This window comes from Elephas maximus, chromosome 5 (genome assembly GCF_024166365.1).
Source record: "Elephas maximus indicus isolate mEleMax1 chromosome 5, mEleMax1 primary haplotype, whole genome shotgun sequence".
NCBI classification, from domain to species: Eukaryota; Metazoa; Chordata; class Mammalia; order Proboscidea; family Elephantidae; genus Elephas; species Elephas maximus.
In genome coordinates this window covers 30,921,655-30,939,567 of record NC_064823.1, presented here as the reverse complement: position 1 = coordinate 30,939,567, position 17,913 = coordinate 30,921,655, and the positions used below count along the sequence as shown (strand labels likewise).

Here is a 17,913-nt window from a genome sequence, read left to right as displayed (position 1 = left end):
TCTAGAGCTCTTATAACAGTGATCTCATACAATATTTGTCCTTTTGTGACTGGCTAATTTCACTTAGCATAATGCCTTCCAGATTCATCCATGTTATATTTCTCAGATTCATCGTTTATGGTTGTGCAGTATCCCATTGTGTGAATATACTGTAATTTGTTTGTGCATTCATCTGTTGATGGGCACCTAGGTTGTTTCCATCATTTTGCTACTGTGATGCAGTGCTGCAATGAACATGGGTGTGCATGTATCTATTTGCCTGAGGGCTCTTATTTCTCTAGGATATGTTCCAAGGAGTGTGATTACTGGATTTTATGGTACTTCTATTTCTAGCTTTTTAAGGACGTGCTAAATCGATTTCCAAAGTGGTTGTACCATTTTACATACCCATCAGCAGTGTGCAAGTGTTTGAATCTCTCTACAACTTCGCCAAGATTAAATAATTTTTAATAATTTAGAATATTTGTAAGTTTTAAATGCCTTTGAATACTTTAAAATATTATCTCCTATTGACCACTATCAGAAATTTTTTCAATAGACGTCACCTAGGTTTTTCCTATGATTTGAGCGAATAGAGATATATTGGTTACATGTTTTGTTTGTATCGATTTATTTTAAAATTTTATTTAAATTTGTTTATAGAGTGCCTTGTTATGCAAACATAAAGGAGATTATCTTCTCTTACTAAACACCAATTTCCCTTAACTTCATAAGCCTGAAATTGTCACATTCTTGTAATATTGTACACACTCCAGGAACAAAACCTGTACCACAGTGTATGTGGTTGTGCAATATACACATCATAGCTATTCTGCTCATATTTCAACAATGTCATAACACTAAATGTGCACGAGGAAAAAGGAGATGGGCAGCACTGAATGTTGGAAGGAAAAGAGATTGTTGTCCATAAGATTCTGGGGGTAAGTTTGAATGTGGTCAATTAGACCTTTAAAAATAATTCAGCAAAATGCCTCACCAGTTTGATCACTAGATTTATAGTAAGATTTATGACAAATATATTTGTCTTTCGTTTCAGCTTGCTTAGCAAATAAACTACATTTTACTTGTTGCATCACTAATTTATGATCAAAATCAGTTTTAGGAAACGCCTTTTGAAAATGTTGATACAGCTTACCCTTGGAAAAGCCAATAATGGGCAAGAAGTTGTTAATTTCATATTCATCTACAACTAATAGTAATAGAAAACATGCTAAAAATAGTCATAATTTGGAGTTTTAAATCATGTATTTTTTTCCCCAGAGGTTACCAGTTTTCAGCAGTTATCAATCTAGACTTAGATACAGATTTGGGAGAGTTGCTTCTTCATAACACAACTTCCGGTTTACTTGAAGTAGCTGACTTACAGAGGAGTAATACAGCACTAAAAATGTGAGACTGTATCTTTGGGCTTGAGATGGCTCTTGCAATATGCAAGGTTCAAGCTTAAAAGGAGTAAGAAACTGATCACAGCTGGAAATTTAAGTTGGACTCCAGCTCCTATTCAGTATGAGAAAACGTCCAATGTTTTTCCTTCATGAAGTTTTCCAAGCTTCTGTGGCCACTGGCCAGAACTGTTTTCCTTTTCTAAATTTCACTCGAATCAATATGTTTTGGTTTATATTTGAGCTATAAATAGATGAAAGAAAAAAGCAGTAGAGGTAATTGAAATCAGAGGGAATTCCAAAGAATCAGTGACTGGCCAGTGAGCACTAGTTCTGTATCACTTGTCAGTCACCTGACATAAATGCCCAGAGGAGAATGCCGGGAAGCCCACAATGGAGGGTGAATCCAGCAACTTCTCTGGATGCATTCACTCATAATCTGAAACAGATTTAGCACGTTAGACATAATTTGGCTTTGATAGCTTTCTTTGTGCATATATTTAAGGATTGCCTTTTTATATTCATTTGAAAATTATTTGGGGTAAAAAATTCTGAGAACAGATCTCCTACTGCTTTCATTTGGTTATGCAATGACATAAATTTTCAAGCCCCAAGCCAATTATTAAAAAAAAAAAAAAAACAGCACTTAATGAGTACCACCATTCTGTCAGTTTATCATCCTGCAGTGGCTTGTGTGTTGCTGTGACTCAGTTTGGTGGTTACTCACAAAGTTAATCATAGAATTACCAGCATTTCTACTCCTAGGTATATATCTAAAAGAAATGAAAGCAGAGACTCAAACTGATATTTGTACATCAATATTCATAGCAGCATTATTCACAATAGCCAAAAAGTAGAAACTACTCAAACGTCTATCAGTTGATGAATGGATAAACAAAATGTGGTATATGCATAATGTCTTGGTCATCTAGTGCTGCTCTACCAGAAATACCACTAGTGGATGGCTTTAACAAAGGGAAATTTATATCTTCACAGTAAAGTAGGCTTAAAAGTCCAAATTCAGGGCATCAGCTCCAGGGAAAGGCTTTCTCCCTCTGTCGGCCTTCTCATCAATCTTCCCCTCAACTAGGAGCTTCTCTGTGCAGGGACCCTGGGTCCAAAGGACTTGCTCTGCTCCCAGCACTCCCAGCACTGATTTCTTGGTGGTATGAGTTCCCCCCTCTCTGATCATTTCCCTTCCCTTTTTATCTCTTGAGAGATAAAAGGTGGTTCGTGCAGGCCATACCCCAGGGAAACTCCCTTTATATTGGATCAGGGATGTGACCTGGATAAGGGTGATACAATCCCACCCTATTCCACTTTAACATAAAATTATAATCATAAAATGGAGGACAACCACACAACACTGGAAATCATGGCCTAACAAAGTTGACACCTATTTTGGGGGGACACAATTCAATCCATGACATCACACCCTTTGGTCACCAAAAGATCACATCCTTGTAACATGCAAAACATATTCACCCAATCATATCATAGCAAAAGTCTTAACTCCAAGTCCAAAATCCAAAAATTGCTCTTCATCTCTGAAATCTAGACTACAAGTTATCTACTTCCAAAGGTAAAATGGCAGAACAGGCACAAGCTAGACATTTCCATTACAAATGGGAAAAACTGGAGGAAAAGAAGGGATTACAGGCACCAAGCAAGTCAGCAGAACGGATTACATTAGCCCTTAAGGCTTTGAAAATAATCTTCTGTTCTCTGAGACAATTTATACATTGGCCCTGCCTTCCACATTCTAGGTATTGACCACACTCTCCAGATTCTGAGTGGAGGTCCCTCAGCCCTGGGCTTCAGCTCCACCTTCCAGGCCCACTGGGGCAGGAACTGTGCTCCTTCAGCTTTAGATGTATCATTCTTCTAGTCCATCTGAGTGACAACTCCACTTTTAGAAACACCAGAGGCCATGGCTCCACCCTTTGAAATTCCAGAGGTCCTGGCCATACCTTTTGAGACCGAGGCAGCTCAACTTCTTATGTTCCTTGTCTCTTCAGCTTCTGCTTCCTGTGGCCACTGCTGGGGCAAGTGTTCCAAAGCTCTTTACCTCCACTGATGTGTGCCTGGAGGCACCCCACTCCACCAGAAAGCTTCCTGCACACAGGCACTCAGCTCTGTCACTCCAGCTCTAGTGCTTTCTGGCACTGGTCTCCTGGTTCAGTTGCTGCCGATTCTCTGCTGCTGCCACTTCTCTGCCACTGCAGGTTCTCTGCTGCTGCTCCTCTATCCATTCACAGTTTCACAACAGCTTCCAAATTTTAGGTATCTGTTAGAGCAGCACCCCACTCCTGGCTCCAAATTCTGTCTTGGTCATCTAGTGCTGCTATAACAAAAATACCACAAATGGATGGCTTTAACAAAGAGAAATGTATTTCTTCACCATAAAGTAGGCTAAAAGTCCAAATTCAGGGCATCAGCTCCAGGGAAAGGCTTTCTCTCTCTGTTGATCTTCTCATCAATCTTCCCCTGGTCTAGGAGCTTCTCTGCACAGGGACCTTGGGTCCAAAGGATGCACTGTGCTCCTGGCACTGGTTTCTTGGTGATATGAGGTCCCCCCTCTGCTCGCTTCCCTTTCCTTTTTATCTCTTGAGAGATAAAAGGTGGTGCATGTAGGCCACACCCCAGGGAAACTCCTTTTACATTGGATAAGGGATGTGACCTGGGTAAGGGTGTTAGAATCCCACCCTAATCCTCTTTAACATAAAATTACAATCACAAAATGGAGGACAACAACACAATACTGGAAATCATGGCATAACCAAGTTGACTCATATTTTGGGGGGACACAATTCAATCCATGACACATACAATGGAATATTATATAGACATACAAAGAAAAGAAGATCTGATGCATGTTACAACATAAATGGACCTTGAAGACATTATGCTAAGTAAAATAGGCCAGACACAGAATGACGAACGTTGTATGATTCCGCTTTAGAATAGACAAATGCGTAGAGACAGAAAGTAAAATAGAGGTTATCATGAGCATGGGGTAATGAAGAGTTATTAATGGCTATAGAATTTCTGTTTGGGGTAATTAAAAAAGATCTGGAACTAGATAGTAGTGATGGTGACACAACATTGTAAATGTACTTAACACCACTGAATTGTACACTCAAAAATGGTTAAAATGGTAAGCTTAATGTCATACTTTTGTTGTTAGATGCCATAAAGTAGGTTCTGACTCATAGCGACCCCATGTATAACAGAACCAAATATTGCCCAGTCCTGTGTCATCCTCACAATGTTGCTATATTTGAGCCCATTGTTGCTGCCACTGTGTCAATCCTTTCATTGCGGGTCTTCCTCTTTTTTACTGACCCTTTACCAAATATGATGTCCCTCTCCCTTCTGAAGTTTGTTTTCCAGTCACTGAATTTTAAAACACCAGACTAGTGGTTCTAAACATTTTTTCCACGTCAGCACACCCGAAGAGTACTATACATGGGATTGTTCCCTTCTGATAACGCATCAAAAGTAGGGGAGCATTTCTTACATATATAGCAAAATTTAAAAAAAAAAAGGTAAGTGGTTTAGAATTTTATTCCTTGGGCCTAGACCTGTGCTGCCCAATATGGTAGCTAGGGTCACTATGAGTCAGAATCAACTCAACAGCAATGGGGTTTTTTTTTTTTTTTTTGGCCATATATGGCTAATTAAATTTAAATTAAATTAAAAATTTGGTTCCTTCGGTGCCCTGGCCACATTTCAAGTGCTCAGAAGACACATGTGGTTAGTGGTTACCACGTAGCTTAGCCCAGATAGAACATTTTTATCATCATAGAAAGTTCTATTGCCCAGTACTGCCCTAGACATTGGGGAAACATAAAACAATTTTGAGCAGAGTTTGAGATGATAAAATTATCATTTTCCATAAATGTCTAGGAAGAACGAGACTGGAAATGGGAGGTCAATTAGGATATGGATAGGGTTACAGATCATCCACAGGTGTGTGGTTGTAGAATGAAGGGGTGGGCAGTGAGAGCCAGGAGCAGAGCTACAGCTATACAGCAGATATGGAAACTGAAAGGTGGAATGCTTCTTTATTTTGGAAAATGGATGGATATTGATGCTAGTCTCTGAAACAGGAGGAAACGCTCGAATTGATTTTTTTTTAGAGAGGTTGGTGGTGGATTATGGATTATGAATATAAGTTTTATCCATGTTAAGTTTAAAATTCTGGAGAACATCCTAGGAAGCTGTGTAATAGGTAATCTGATATATAGGTTTGGGGTAGTTATTCTCAAGGAACGCTTGTGGGAAAACGAATTGTTATATGAAGCTCTTAATTACTTCCTTAAATTAGTACCTAGAAGTGAAACTGCCTCCTCAAAAAGTATGAATTATATGTGCTGTTTTTCCAACTTTCTTCTCACTCCTACCTTACTTCCCCTCCACCCCACACGCACACTCCCTAGTGGCCCTTATGTTACCATGATGAGCAGATGCTATTGATAGCCATGTACAGTACTCTTCAAGTGTGCTGATGTGGAAAAATAAAAAAGTTTAGAGCCATTAGTCTGGCATTTTAAAATTCAGAGGATGTGAAACAAATCTCAGAGTTACATCCTCATCCTCAGGAAAACGGTTAGAGTGCCTGTCCCATCACTGCTGGATTCTGGTGGCTTTGTAAATACTATGTAATAGTACACATTTACATCTTTATCAGCCCAGGGTCCAGTCAGGAAAACAGAAGTCATTTAAAGTATTTGAAACAGACAACATTTACTATGGAGAATTGGTTACACAGGTGTTGAAGGCTAGACAGTTCCTGGGTGGTACAAATGGTTAATGGACTCACTGCTAACTGAAAGGTTGGTGGTTCAAGTCCATCCAGAGGCTTTAGAAGAAAGGCATTGCAATCTACTTCTGAAAAAACAGCCATACTAATCCCTGTGGAGCACAGCTCTCCTCTAACACACATGAGGTTGTCCTGAGTCAGAATCATTCCACTGCAACTGGTTTGGTTTGTTTTTGAAGGCTAAAAAAACAAAAAGGGGAAGGTGAGATTAAACCATACATTTTTGACTGCAAGAAGTGGCTACTAGTGCTAAAACTGGTGAAACAGAGGGAAGGGGTGATATTATCAGAGCCCAAGAGCACACTCACTACTGGGGGTATAAAAAACCCCAAAACAAAACCAAAGGTTACCATTGAGTTGATTCAGGAAAGACAGGACAGCCAAGGAGGAGAAGTAGCAACTGGTTCTGCAACTCTGTAAGAAGTGACAGCCACTTCCAGGGATGCCAGAAGCAGGAAAAGAAGTGAAGAACAATAGCTTCTCCCCACCTTCCATCTTCTTATCTCCATCTGTGCTTCCTCTTGGCAGAATTTTATTGGAAGTCATCTGACAAAGAAGTCTGAAAAATGTAGTTTGTAGATTCCTAGCCCACCATCATCAGAAAGCAGAATTTGACTTACTTGGTCTTCAGTCTTTGACTCTAATACCTATCAAAGTACCTGCCATGTAAAATGTCAATAAACATCAAATAAGTATTTTAGTGAAAATTCCTATTCCCATCATTGATAAATAGCTGAAATCAGTACCCAACTTAAATGACTGGCATGCAAAGTAGTACAATGGAATTTTAAAGAAACATACTTTAAGTCATAGATACAAATTTAAAAAAAAATCCAAACCCACCACCGCTGAGGGGATTCCTACTCATTATGACCCTATAGGACAGAGCAGAACTGTTCCATACAGTTTCCAAGGTTGTAAATTTTTACCAAAGCAGACTGCCGCATCTTTCTCTTGCAGAGCAGTGAGTGCTTAACCACTGCACCACCAGGGCTCCTACACACATATTATCTTTTATAGAATAGTTCCCATTACTCAAGGAATTTTTAGAGCTCCGCTTTTGAAATTTCCTTTTAAAGCTAATTTTTTAAAAAACACATGAAATGCGTGATAAATTACTAGAATCTAATATTGCCCACTTTGGGCCTAGCCTGACTCACCTGGTTTTGATCTGGAAGATTTATCATTATTTGAAAAAACTAAATCCACTCTCAAAGAATAAACTTTGTTATTTATTTTGGCAAGTACTTGCCACAAGTTCCAATTAAACTTGAGGCAACAGGATGCCTAAACCACCTTGGCCACTTGAGTTTGGAACAAAATGACAAACGTGGTGAATAACAATGTTAAAGTTTTTAGTAAGACTTTGGTCTTTGCTGCCTTCCTAAGAGAGAAGAATCACCTCCCCTCCCCACCAGGGTATTTATTTCCATATCCCAGGGTTATTTTCTGCTAAGATAAATGCAAGGCAGAAAAAGGGGTCTTATCTAGGACACAAACCAAGGCACACTGTACAATCGCCAACCCCTCTTTTCTAAAGGGAAGAATCCATAAAGTGCATTATGGTAACAACAGGCAATATCTCAAGAGCTAGTGAAACTTGCCCTCGAACGTCGAGCAGCTAAAGCAAAAGGAAGAATTGATGAAGTAAAAGAATGAACAGAAGATTTCAAAGGGCGGCTCGAGAAGACAAAGTGTTATACTGACATGTGCAAAGAGCTGGAGATGGAAAACCAAAAGGGAAGAACACGCTCGGCGTTTCTCAAGTTGAAAGAACTGAAATAAAAATTCAAGCCTCGAGTTGCAATAGTGAAGGATTCTGTGGGGAAAATATTAAACAACGCAGGGAGCATCAACAGAAGATGGAAGGAATACACAGAGTCATTATACCAAAAAGAATTAGTCGATGTTCAACCATTTCAAGAGGTGGTATATGATCAGGAACCGAAGGTACTGAAGGAAGAAGTCCAAGCTGCTCTGAAGGCATTGGCAAAAAACAAGGCTCCAGGAATTGAAGGAATATCAATTGAGATGTTTCAACAAATAGATGCAGTGCTGGAGGTGCTCACTCGTCTATGCCAAGAAATATGGAAGACAGCTTCCTGGCCAACTGACTGGAAGAGATCCAAATTTATGCCTATTCCCAAGAAAGGTGATCCAACCGAATGTGGAAATTATAGAACAATATCATTAATATCCCATGCAAGCAAAATTTTGATAAAGATCATTCAAAAATGGCTACAGCAGTATATCGACAGGAAACTGCCAGAAATTCAGGCCGGTTTCAGAACAGGATGTGGAACCAGGGATATCATTGCTGATGTCAGATGGATCCTGGCTGAAAGCAGAGAATACCAGAAGATGTTTACCTGTGTTTTCTTGACTATGCAAAGGCATTAGACTGTGTGGATCATAACAAACTATGGATAACATTGCAAAGAATGGGAATTCCAGAACACTTAATTGTGCTCATGAGGAACCTTTACATAGATCAAGAGGCTGTTGTTTGTACAGAAGAAGGGGATACTGATTGGTTTACAGTCAGGAAAGGTGTGCATCAGGGTTGTATTCTTTCACCATACCTATTCAATCTGTATGCTGAGCAAATAATCCGAGAAGTCGGACTATATGAAGAACAGGGCATCAGGATAGGAGAAAGACTCATTAACAACCTGCGTTATGCAGCGGACACAACCTTGCTTGCTGAAAGTGAAGAGGACTTGAAGCACTTACTAATGAAGATCAAAGACCACAGCCTTCAGTTTGGATTGCACGTCAACATGAAGAAAACAAAAACCCTCACAACTGGAACAATGAACAACATCATAATAAACAGAGAAAAGACTGAAGTTGTCAAGGATTTCATTTTACTTGGATCCACAATCAACAGGCATGGAAGCAGCAGTCAAGGAATCAAAAGACGCATTGCATTGGGCAAATCTGCTGCAAAGGACCTCTTTAAACTGTTGAAAAGCAAAGATGTCACCTTGAAGACTAAGGTGCACCTGACCCAAGCCATGGTATTTTCAATCGCATCATATGCATGTGAAAGCTGTACAATGAATAAAGAAGACCGAAGAAGAATTCACACCTTCGAATTGTGGTGTTGGCGAAGAATATTGAATATACCGTGGACTCCCAAAAGAATGAACAAATCTGTCTTGGAAGAAGTGTGGCCAGAATGCTCCTCAGAGGCAAGGAGGGCGAGACTGCCTCTTACATACTTCGGACATGTTGTCAGGAGGGATCAGTCCCTGGAGAAGCACATCATGCTTCGCAGAGTACAGGGTCAGCGGAAAAGGGGAAGACCCTCAACGAGGTGGATTGACACAGTGGCTGCAACAATGAGCTCGAGCATAACAACAATTGTCAGGATGGCACAGGACTGGGCAGTGTTTCGTTCCGTTGCGCATAAGGTCGCTATGAGTCGGAACCGACTCGACGGCACCTAACAACAGTGAGGTGTGCAGAGCACTGACAGAAGGGAAAAGTAAAAAACAACAACCTTAATAATAATAAACACTTCTATAGCGCTCTGCGCCTCCTTACTATTTATACAAACTGTTCATTATTTCAGTCTTCACAACGACTCCATGAGGCTGGCACTCTTATTTACTCCCATTTTACAAACGAAAAAAACAGATTTACGGAGGTGACTAACCAGCCAAGGTCACCCAGCTAGTAATAGGAAAAGGTTCAAGGCAATATGGCCGGAGTCTGCTCTCTCAGTAAAAAAGCAGATACTACATGTAACAAGTTTTAAAAGTAACTGGGGAACTAACGGAAAAGAGAAGCAACAAAAGAGCTCACATCGGAAGAGGCGTGGATATATCAAGAGAGACACCAGAGACGGGACCTGACATCGCTGCTCACAGCGCCTATCAGGCTTCCGAGACCCCTCCCCCAGTGCCCCGTCCCTCATTGGGCCCCTTCCAAGTAGCGTCAAATTGTAGGCGGGACTTCCGGGTACAACGGAGCCAATTCCGGCCGAGCCGGAAAGCCCTTTGAAGAAAAGGCTAGGGGTTACCCGCCCGCCTGAAGTCCCTGGCGAATTTTGTGTTCCATAGACTTGGAAGAAAGATTGGGCGGGGGTTAATCTACGCATTGGCAAGTTTTCAGGGTAGTGGAAAACAGGAGTTGGGATATGGACAGCCGCTTGCAGGAGATCCGGGAGCGGCAGAAGCTACGGCGACAGCTCCTCGCGCAGCAGGTCCGCGCCCGGGGTGGCCAATGCGGGGAGGGTTCGCGAATGCGCGTGCGCGGCCGCCCTCTCCCCCTCCCCTGCCCTTCGTCCTGTCAGCGCTCACCTTGTCCGATCATTCCTGATCCGGAGACCCTGACCCTTGGATCTCCCCTTGTTCTCTCAACCCCTGCTGTGCCCCGAATTTTTTTCCCATTCCAGCCGCTGTGTGTGTAGTAATGTTAAACTAGACGCCACGATTGATCTTCAGCAACATCTATCGAATGCCTTCCAAGCTTCTGGCACTGTGCTTGATAGTGGGGATATAAAGCTTTGGTTTTTGTAAATAAGTTATCACAGTTGATGCAATGAAAAGTGACTTATTCCTTAAATATCGCTTTGCTAATTTTTTTTAAGTGCTCTTCTTTGTCTTGTTTTTTTCTCGGAATCAACACCTAAATCCTGAGATTGTGGCTTCATTGTGAAATGGGTGTATTTTGGGACGGGGGTATCTACTTTAAAGACTACATTGAAAGGAGCCTAAGTGTAAACATTAGATTCTACATTTTGTGTATTGCAGGCCACTGAGCAACGTATACTAGCGTCATCATCACCCATAAAAAAATAGTATTTAAATTTTTACTCTCTGTCAGTCAAAACAGCCCAATGAAATAGGTAGTATTATTCTCTTCACTTATCAGAGAACAGAACAGAGGCTCCAGAGGTCAAGTAATTTTGCCCCGACTCACTCATAGCTGGGCCAAGAATTTGAAACCAGGTTTGTCTCTCCAAAGCTTACCTTCTAAACCACTCTCCTTCACTGCTTCTTGTGTGTGAGTACATTAGTACATAAGACCATACTAATCTTGCTGATGAGTAGAGTATACCAAAAACCAAACCTTTTGCTATCGAGTCGATTACGACTCATAATGACCCTGCAGAAAATACAGATGGTGCTACCTTTATGTAAAATCAGAGGGTTTGTTTTCCATTCTGCTGTTCAGATTAGTAAAAGTGATGGGTAAAATGAGGTGTCTTGCTGTTATTTTTCAATAGTAAATTTTGGTTTTAGCTACAAGAAGTCTGAAACCTGTCTTTTAAAAGCTGATGAAAAGACATATGATATGGTATTTAACATGTTATTTGGAATCAGATCTAGTCCTGTCCTGTACCATCCTGAACAAATGAGGCATCCTTTCTAAGCCTTCTTTTTCCCTACTTTTTTAATCATAATTGTCTGCAAAATGTTCAGTAGATCTTTGTTGCCACCAGTAGTTTTTACTCCTCAGTTTTGAATTCAAATCTCTAGAAGATTTGGCTCAAAATACATTCATAGAACAATTTGTTAGTGCTTTAACTATGTTCCAGGAGCTCTAGTAGGCCTTCGCAATTCAACTATGAATAATAGTCCCTACCCACAAAGAACTTACATAGTACTACAGTTTTATAATGGCAGCTGTATTAAATCCCCTCCAGCTATGTGTCAGACTCTCTGCTAAGCTGTGTACTTATATGTCTTCAATCCTACAAGTCAGATGTTATCTGAATTTTATAGATGAAGAAAATAGAGCCCCCCCCCCCCAAAAAAAATTGTTACTTGCCCAAGGCCCCAAAGCTGGTAAATGTGAGAGCTGGGATTTTAATTTAGGCCTTGCCAGGCTCTTTCCAGTACACCTAGCTGCCTCCACTATAATCAGTGACAAACTTCCACTTTACCAACAAATTGCAGAGCGTCTTTTGCCTAGTTTTCTCTGTATGAACAAGATAGATTGCTTTTATTATTCTCCAGAACTTGATTTGTGCACTATATGCTTTTTTATGCTTTAGTATTATTATTTTTAAAGTCTTTTTCTTACCTGCCTTCTGAATTCTATCCATCCTCCATGGCCCAGTTAGGTTAGAATTTGGTGTTGGAACCTATTCTGATCTCCCTGGCTTAGGCTCTTCTTCCTTTGAGCTTTCATTGTACCTCACTGTCGAGTCCACTACTACATATTGTGTGAATTGTCCTGTTTTTGTTGTTAGTTGTCATTGAGTTGATTCCGACTCATGGTGACTTCATGTATGCAGAGTAGAACTCCATAGGGTTTTCAAGGTTGTGACCTTTTGGAAGCAGATCGCCAAGCCTGTCTTATGAGGTGCCTCTAGGTGGGTTCTAAACACCAACCTTTTGGTTAGTAGTCGAGCACTTAACCGTTTGCACTTGTGGATTGTCACATAGACTATAATAGTTTGAGTACAAAGTCTGTATGTAACTCCTGTTGAGTAACCTCTTCCCACCCAGGATTGTTTCTTTCACAAAGCAAGATTTTAATAAACATTTGTTGAGTGATGAAATATCAGACTAGAGCACAACATGTGTATGATTTGCTTGATTCACTTTTGTCTGCTTAGTGAAGCCTTTAGAGGCAAAAAGTAGGCCTGGACCATGATAATAACAACTGATGCTACCACCACCAATTTGTGCCTTTTGTTTATTTAACTTCAAACAGCATACGTGGTCCTGAGAAGTAACTCTGTTTCCAAAAATTAAATATGCCTTAGGAAGTTATCAAATTGTTAGAATTCCTCAGATAAATCTATTCAGTGCCACCAACATAATGGAAAATCTGTTATTGACTTGGTTAAGTGATACAGCTGCTAACCAAAAGGTTGGCAGTTCACATCCACCAGGCGCTCCTTGGAAACCCTATGGGGCAGTTCTGCTCTGTCCTGTAGGGTTGCTATGGGTCGAATTCAACTCAACGGCAGTGGGATTTTTTTTATTAACTTGATGTGGGCACTCTACAATTTTTTTTTTTAAATGTTTCATGAAAAGACAATTACATATGTAGGCAGAATTTTTATTTAAAGCATTTCTTCTGTAATACATTGTGTCGTGGCTTAGGCCTACCTGTAATTAGTAGGAAATCTCATTCATTCATTCATTCAGCGCATTTAGCACAATGAGTCAGGCATTGTACTAGCTGCTGAACATGTAGATATTAACAAGGCAGATAGGATTCTTCCCCTCAGAGAGTTTATATTACAGTGAGGAGAAGTAAACAAAAGTTCCTCAGATAAATCTATTCAGTGCCACCAACATAATGGAAAATCTGTTATTGACTTGGTTAAGTGATACAGCTGCTAACCAAAAGGTTGGCAGTTCACATCCACCAGGCGCTCCTTGGAAACCCTATGGGGCAGTTCTGCTCTGTCCTGTAGGGTTGCTATGGGTCGAATTCAACTCAACGGCAGTGGGATTTTTATTATTAACTTGATATGGGCACTCTACAATTTTTTTTTTTTTAAATGTTGTTTCATGAAAAGACAATTACATATGTAGGCAGAATTTTTATTTAAAGCATTTCTTCTGTAATACATTGTGTCGTGGCTTAGGCCTACCTGTAATTAGTAGGAAATCTCATTCATTCATTCATTCAGCGCATTTAGCACAACGACTCAGGCATCGTACTAGCTGCTGAACATGTAGATATTAACAAGGCAGATAGGATTCTTCCCCTCAGAGAGTTTATATTACAGTGAGGAGAAGTAAACAAAAGTAAACCGATAAAATAATTGCAAGTTGTGATAACAACAACAACAAAAAAAACCAAATCCGTTGCCGTCAAGTTGACTCCAACTCATAGCGACCCTATAGGACAGAGAAGAACTGCCCCATAGGGTTTCCAAGGAGTACCTGGTGGATTCGAACTGCCAACCTTTTGGTTAGCAGCCACAGCTGTTAACTACTATGCCAACGGGGTTTCCAGAACTTTTGGTAGTTATTTAATAGTCTTTATTAAATAAAAATATATATATAGAGAGAGAAAATAAGTAAAAGAAAATCATCTAAAGTTGTAGTAAGTGTTAAGCAAGTAAGGAAGTAAGGCAGCGGAAGGGGGCCACCTATATGGGGTGTTTACAGAAGAACTCTTTGTGGAAAAAACTTGTACTTATCTGAGATATGAAAAGAGAAGAGTCAGTCATGGAAAGAAGGTTAGAAAGCATTCCAACTTTGGGAATACATGTATATTCTCGACTAAAAAGAATCAAGAAAATATTATGGAGTAGTTGGTGTTTCAGGAACGGTTGATATGTTGGAAGAGATTTATCACTGGAGAAAGCTGAGGGGAGTGGTATCAAGTGGGTAGACTAAAAGGGCAGTAGGTAATTGTATAAGATCAAGGGTGTACCTTAATGTTCTGTTACACTTTACTACACCTTTTTGCCTTTCCTAAGCTAAAGGGGCAATTTAATGCAGATTTCCTTATGCCCTTTATGCACTTAAAAATATTAATGGTTCCTCATGGCCTATAAATTGCATTCTGTACTTCTTGGTCTGGCTTTTAAAGCTTTCCATGAACCAGTCCCACTCAGCCAGCCTCATCTCAACCACTAATTTGTTTATATTTGTCGTATTTTGCAAAATTCCTGCAACTGCTAACTCAAATTTACTTGATTTTTTTTTTAAGGTATTAGTAAAGCTCAATATTGTGCCTGTAATCATTATAAAGAGCCAGCTTGAATAAAACTGAATAGACTGTGGGATAAATAAGGCATTATTACATAGCTAGGAGCCCTGGTGGTCCAGTGGTTAGAGCACGAGACTGCTAACTGAAAGGTCAGCAGTTTAAACCCACTAGCCACCCCACCGGAGAAAGATGTGGTGGCCTGCTTCTGTAAAGATTTACAGCCTTGGAAACCCTGTGGGGCAGGGGCAGCTCTACTCTGCCCGCTAGGGTCGCTATGAATTACAATCAACTGGATGGCAGGCAGTAGGTTTGGTTTTTGGGTATTGCATATCTGATGCACGCAGAGTGTTCAACATGGTACCTGCCACACTATAAACGTTCTGCTTTTTTTGTTATTGCTGCTATTTTTACTAAATTGTGTTTTATTATTTAAAAGTAGGAATTAGATTAAAATTAAGTGTCTTAATCTCAAACAAACTGAAAGCATAAATGCTTTTATAGCTGTTGCAATCCTTCTTAACTAACATGGTTTTGTTGCAGAGTATTTCCAGTATGTCTTGCAAGCTAATCCATTGGTTTGCTGTGATCGTTAGAGATTTGTTTTCTTACTACTTGGTGATACAACAGTTGACAGTTTGAACCCACCCAGTGGCTGTGCCAGATAAAGGCCTGGCGATCTTCTCCCTGGAAAACTATGGGCCATTTCCATTCTGTCACATAGGGTCAGTATAAGTTGAAAATTGCCTTGATGGCACTTAACAACAACGTATTAAATGCTGCTTGTAAATGGCTGGAAAGACTGTCCACTGCAGTGTGATCTGATCTTGGATTTTTGCCTTTTCTCAGTTGGGAGCTGAAAGTGCTGACAGCATTGGTGCTGTGTTGAATAGTAAAGACGAGCAGAGAGAAATTGCTGAAACAAGGGAAACTTGCAGGTCAGTTGACAAAAAAATTTTTGAAATTAGTGACATACTAATATTGCGAAAGGTTCATTGTTTTAATAAACAAATAACCCTAGATAAGTGCTTTGTTATAAAAAGCACCGAAATAAAGATTTCAAAAGCCTTGGTTTTTATTGCTAATTCATGAGTTATTAAAGATTTTCTAAGTAAAGTTTCCATTTATAAAGTAGTTACAAAATAGAATGCTAAACTGAGAATTAATATATATACAATAAACCTGGTGGCATAGTGGTTAAGAGCTATGGCTGCTAACCAAAAGGTCAGCAGTTCGAGTCCGCCAGGCGCTCCTTGGAAACTCTATGGGGCAGTTCTACTCTGTCCTATAGGGTCGCTATGAGTCGGAATCAACTTGACGGCAGTGGGTTTCGTTTAATAAATAATTATATTTTAAAGATTTTTATAAGAGCAAATTTACTTGATCATAAAAGTGGTATTCATTTGATAGTTCAGAAAGCATTTCAAGATTTTGCAGTATTCTGGTTATTTTGATCATCAGTGTGCTCAAGAGAGATTAGATTGCTGTATAATAGAAAAGTTTCTTTTTGCAATACATCTCTTATAACAATTTATTTTGTTAATTTGTTTTCTCATAAAAATAAAATTATCAGTTAAACAGGTTATTTGACTTTTTGGATGCTTTGTAAACCGGGTAAATATGGACTGTCTTATCAAGAACCAACTCGATGGCACGCAACAGCAACAACAATACAAATTTGCCCTCTTCTGTTTTTATAACCTGTTATTTAGTAATATTTTATTAAGGTATATACTTCTTGCATAGAATATATTGTGTGTGTGATACTTTAGTTTCAATTTTCAGGGCTTCGTACGATACCTCTGCTCCAAATACAAAGCGTAAGTACCTAGATGAAGGAGAAACAGATGAAGACAAAGTGGAAGACTATAAGGCAAGTAGAGAATGGAGCAATTTTATGGTCAAGAAAAAAAATAAATCCTTACAACAATAGATTCTTATTCAGGAAAACAAATTTGAGGGAAAGCTGAATTTTAAAATGTGCTACAATAATTGTCAGTAGTGTATGTGTTATCAGTTAACTTAAAATCTTCATATTCAGTTTCCTCATCTTAACTCAAATATTGTGTGGATTAAATCAGATTATATATTTATAACACTTGGCACAATGCCTGGTAATCATTAGGCAGTGATATTCTTAAAGAATATGTGAGGAGGTAGGTATACCAGAAAAGCTGGGTAATTGGGTCAGATTTCAAGAGGCTTTCAAGTCTTTTTGAGTTTTGTTATTTCTTGTTAACAGTATAGTACAATTAAAACATTTTGAGAACTCTAGGTTAGACAAGAACGTAGAACTATTTCTGAAAGAGACCCAAGAAAATACCCAATTTATGTACTTGTAATTGCAGACTGAAATTTTTTTTAATTGAAAAAAAGAAAGTATTAAGGAGGAAAAATATCCATCTCCCATTTTTTTAATTGTACAATTATATTTAGTAAATGAGCGAGTACATAGTTTCAGTAAATCTCTGGGAATTTCAAATCATTAGGAAATAAAATATCGTTAATACTCTCTTGTGTGTGTGCTGTGCCTTTTGATATATGCTAATGGAAACCCTGGTGGTGTAGTGGTTAAGAGCTACGGCTGCTAACTGAAAGGTCGGCAGTTCGAATCTACCAGGCACTCCTTGCAAACTCTATGGGGCAGTTCTCTTCTGTCCAAGAGGGTTGTTATGAGTTGGAATCGACTAGTGGCAACGAGTTTGGTTTGGCTTAGTATGTAATTTATATGTTTGTAATTCTGTTAGGTTAAACCATATGAAAGTGCTGATATTCTAACATTTTTGACTTTTAACAGCAGTTTCATATGGTTCAATTTAGAATATGGTTCAATAGAAATAAAATTTGCCCATGGCGGTCATATCTTTCATTATTGGAGCTAAATTCTGTTATTGTAGTATCACATATGAGTTAAGTTTAGGCAGTTCAGTCAACTAAACAGTAGTAGTTTCAGGCAACTACTTATTATTGAAGATACTGAAGAGGCAAGTTTTACTTTATAGTACAAATAACCAGCTAGTTAGACCTAATGATTAGAAAGCAAATATTTCAATGGTAAGTTGAAACATTTTTATA

The 17,913-nt window shown here is 39.3% G+C and overlaps 1 protein-coding gene and 1 long non-coding RNA gene across 3 annotated transcripts in view; one reads left to right on the top strand and one right to left on the bottom strand.

Annotated features, from left to right (window-relative positions):
- Positions 1–1,112: 1,112 nt before the first annotated feature.
- On the bottom strand, positions 1,113–10,106 carry LOC126076833 (uncharacterized). 2 transcript variants are annotated; one of them, XR_007517610.1, is made up of 3 exons: positions 10,018–10,106; positions 6,558–6,866; positions 1,113–6,387 (listed from the first exon to the last, which is right to left on the bottom strand). It is a non-coding gene; the product is annotated as an uncharacterized LOC126076833 (long non-coding RNA). The 2 variants fall into 2 exon arrangements; XR_007517611.1 differs by lacking the exon at positions 10,018–10,106 and adding an exon at positions 7,368–10,011.
- Positions 10,107–10,183: 77 nt separating this feature from the next.
- METTL14 (methyltransferase 14, N6-adenosine-methyltransferase subunit) overlaps positions 10,184–17,913 on the top strand; it is a 30,778-nt gene continuing 23,048 nt past the window's right edge. Inside the window, exons 1-3 of the mRNA XM_049885455.1 lie at positions 10,184–10,417; positions 15,688–15,776; positions 16,624–16,711. Of these exons, the coding sequence (XP_049741412.1) occupies positions 10,352–10,417; positions 15,688–15,776; positions 16,624–16,711 (243 nt within the window). The 5' untranslated portion in view covers positions 10,184–10,351. The remainder of the gene's footprint in view (positions 10,418–15,687; positions 15,777–16,623; positions 16,712–17,913) is intronic.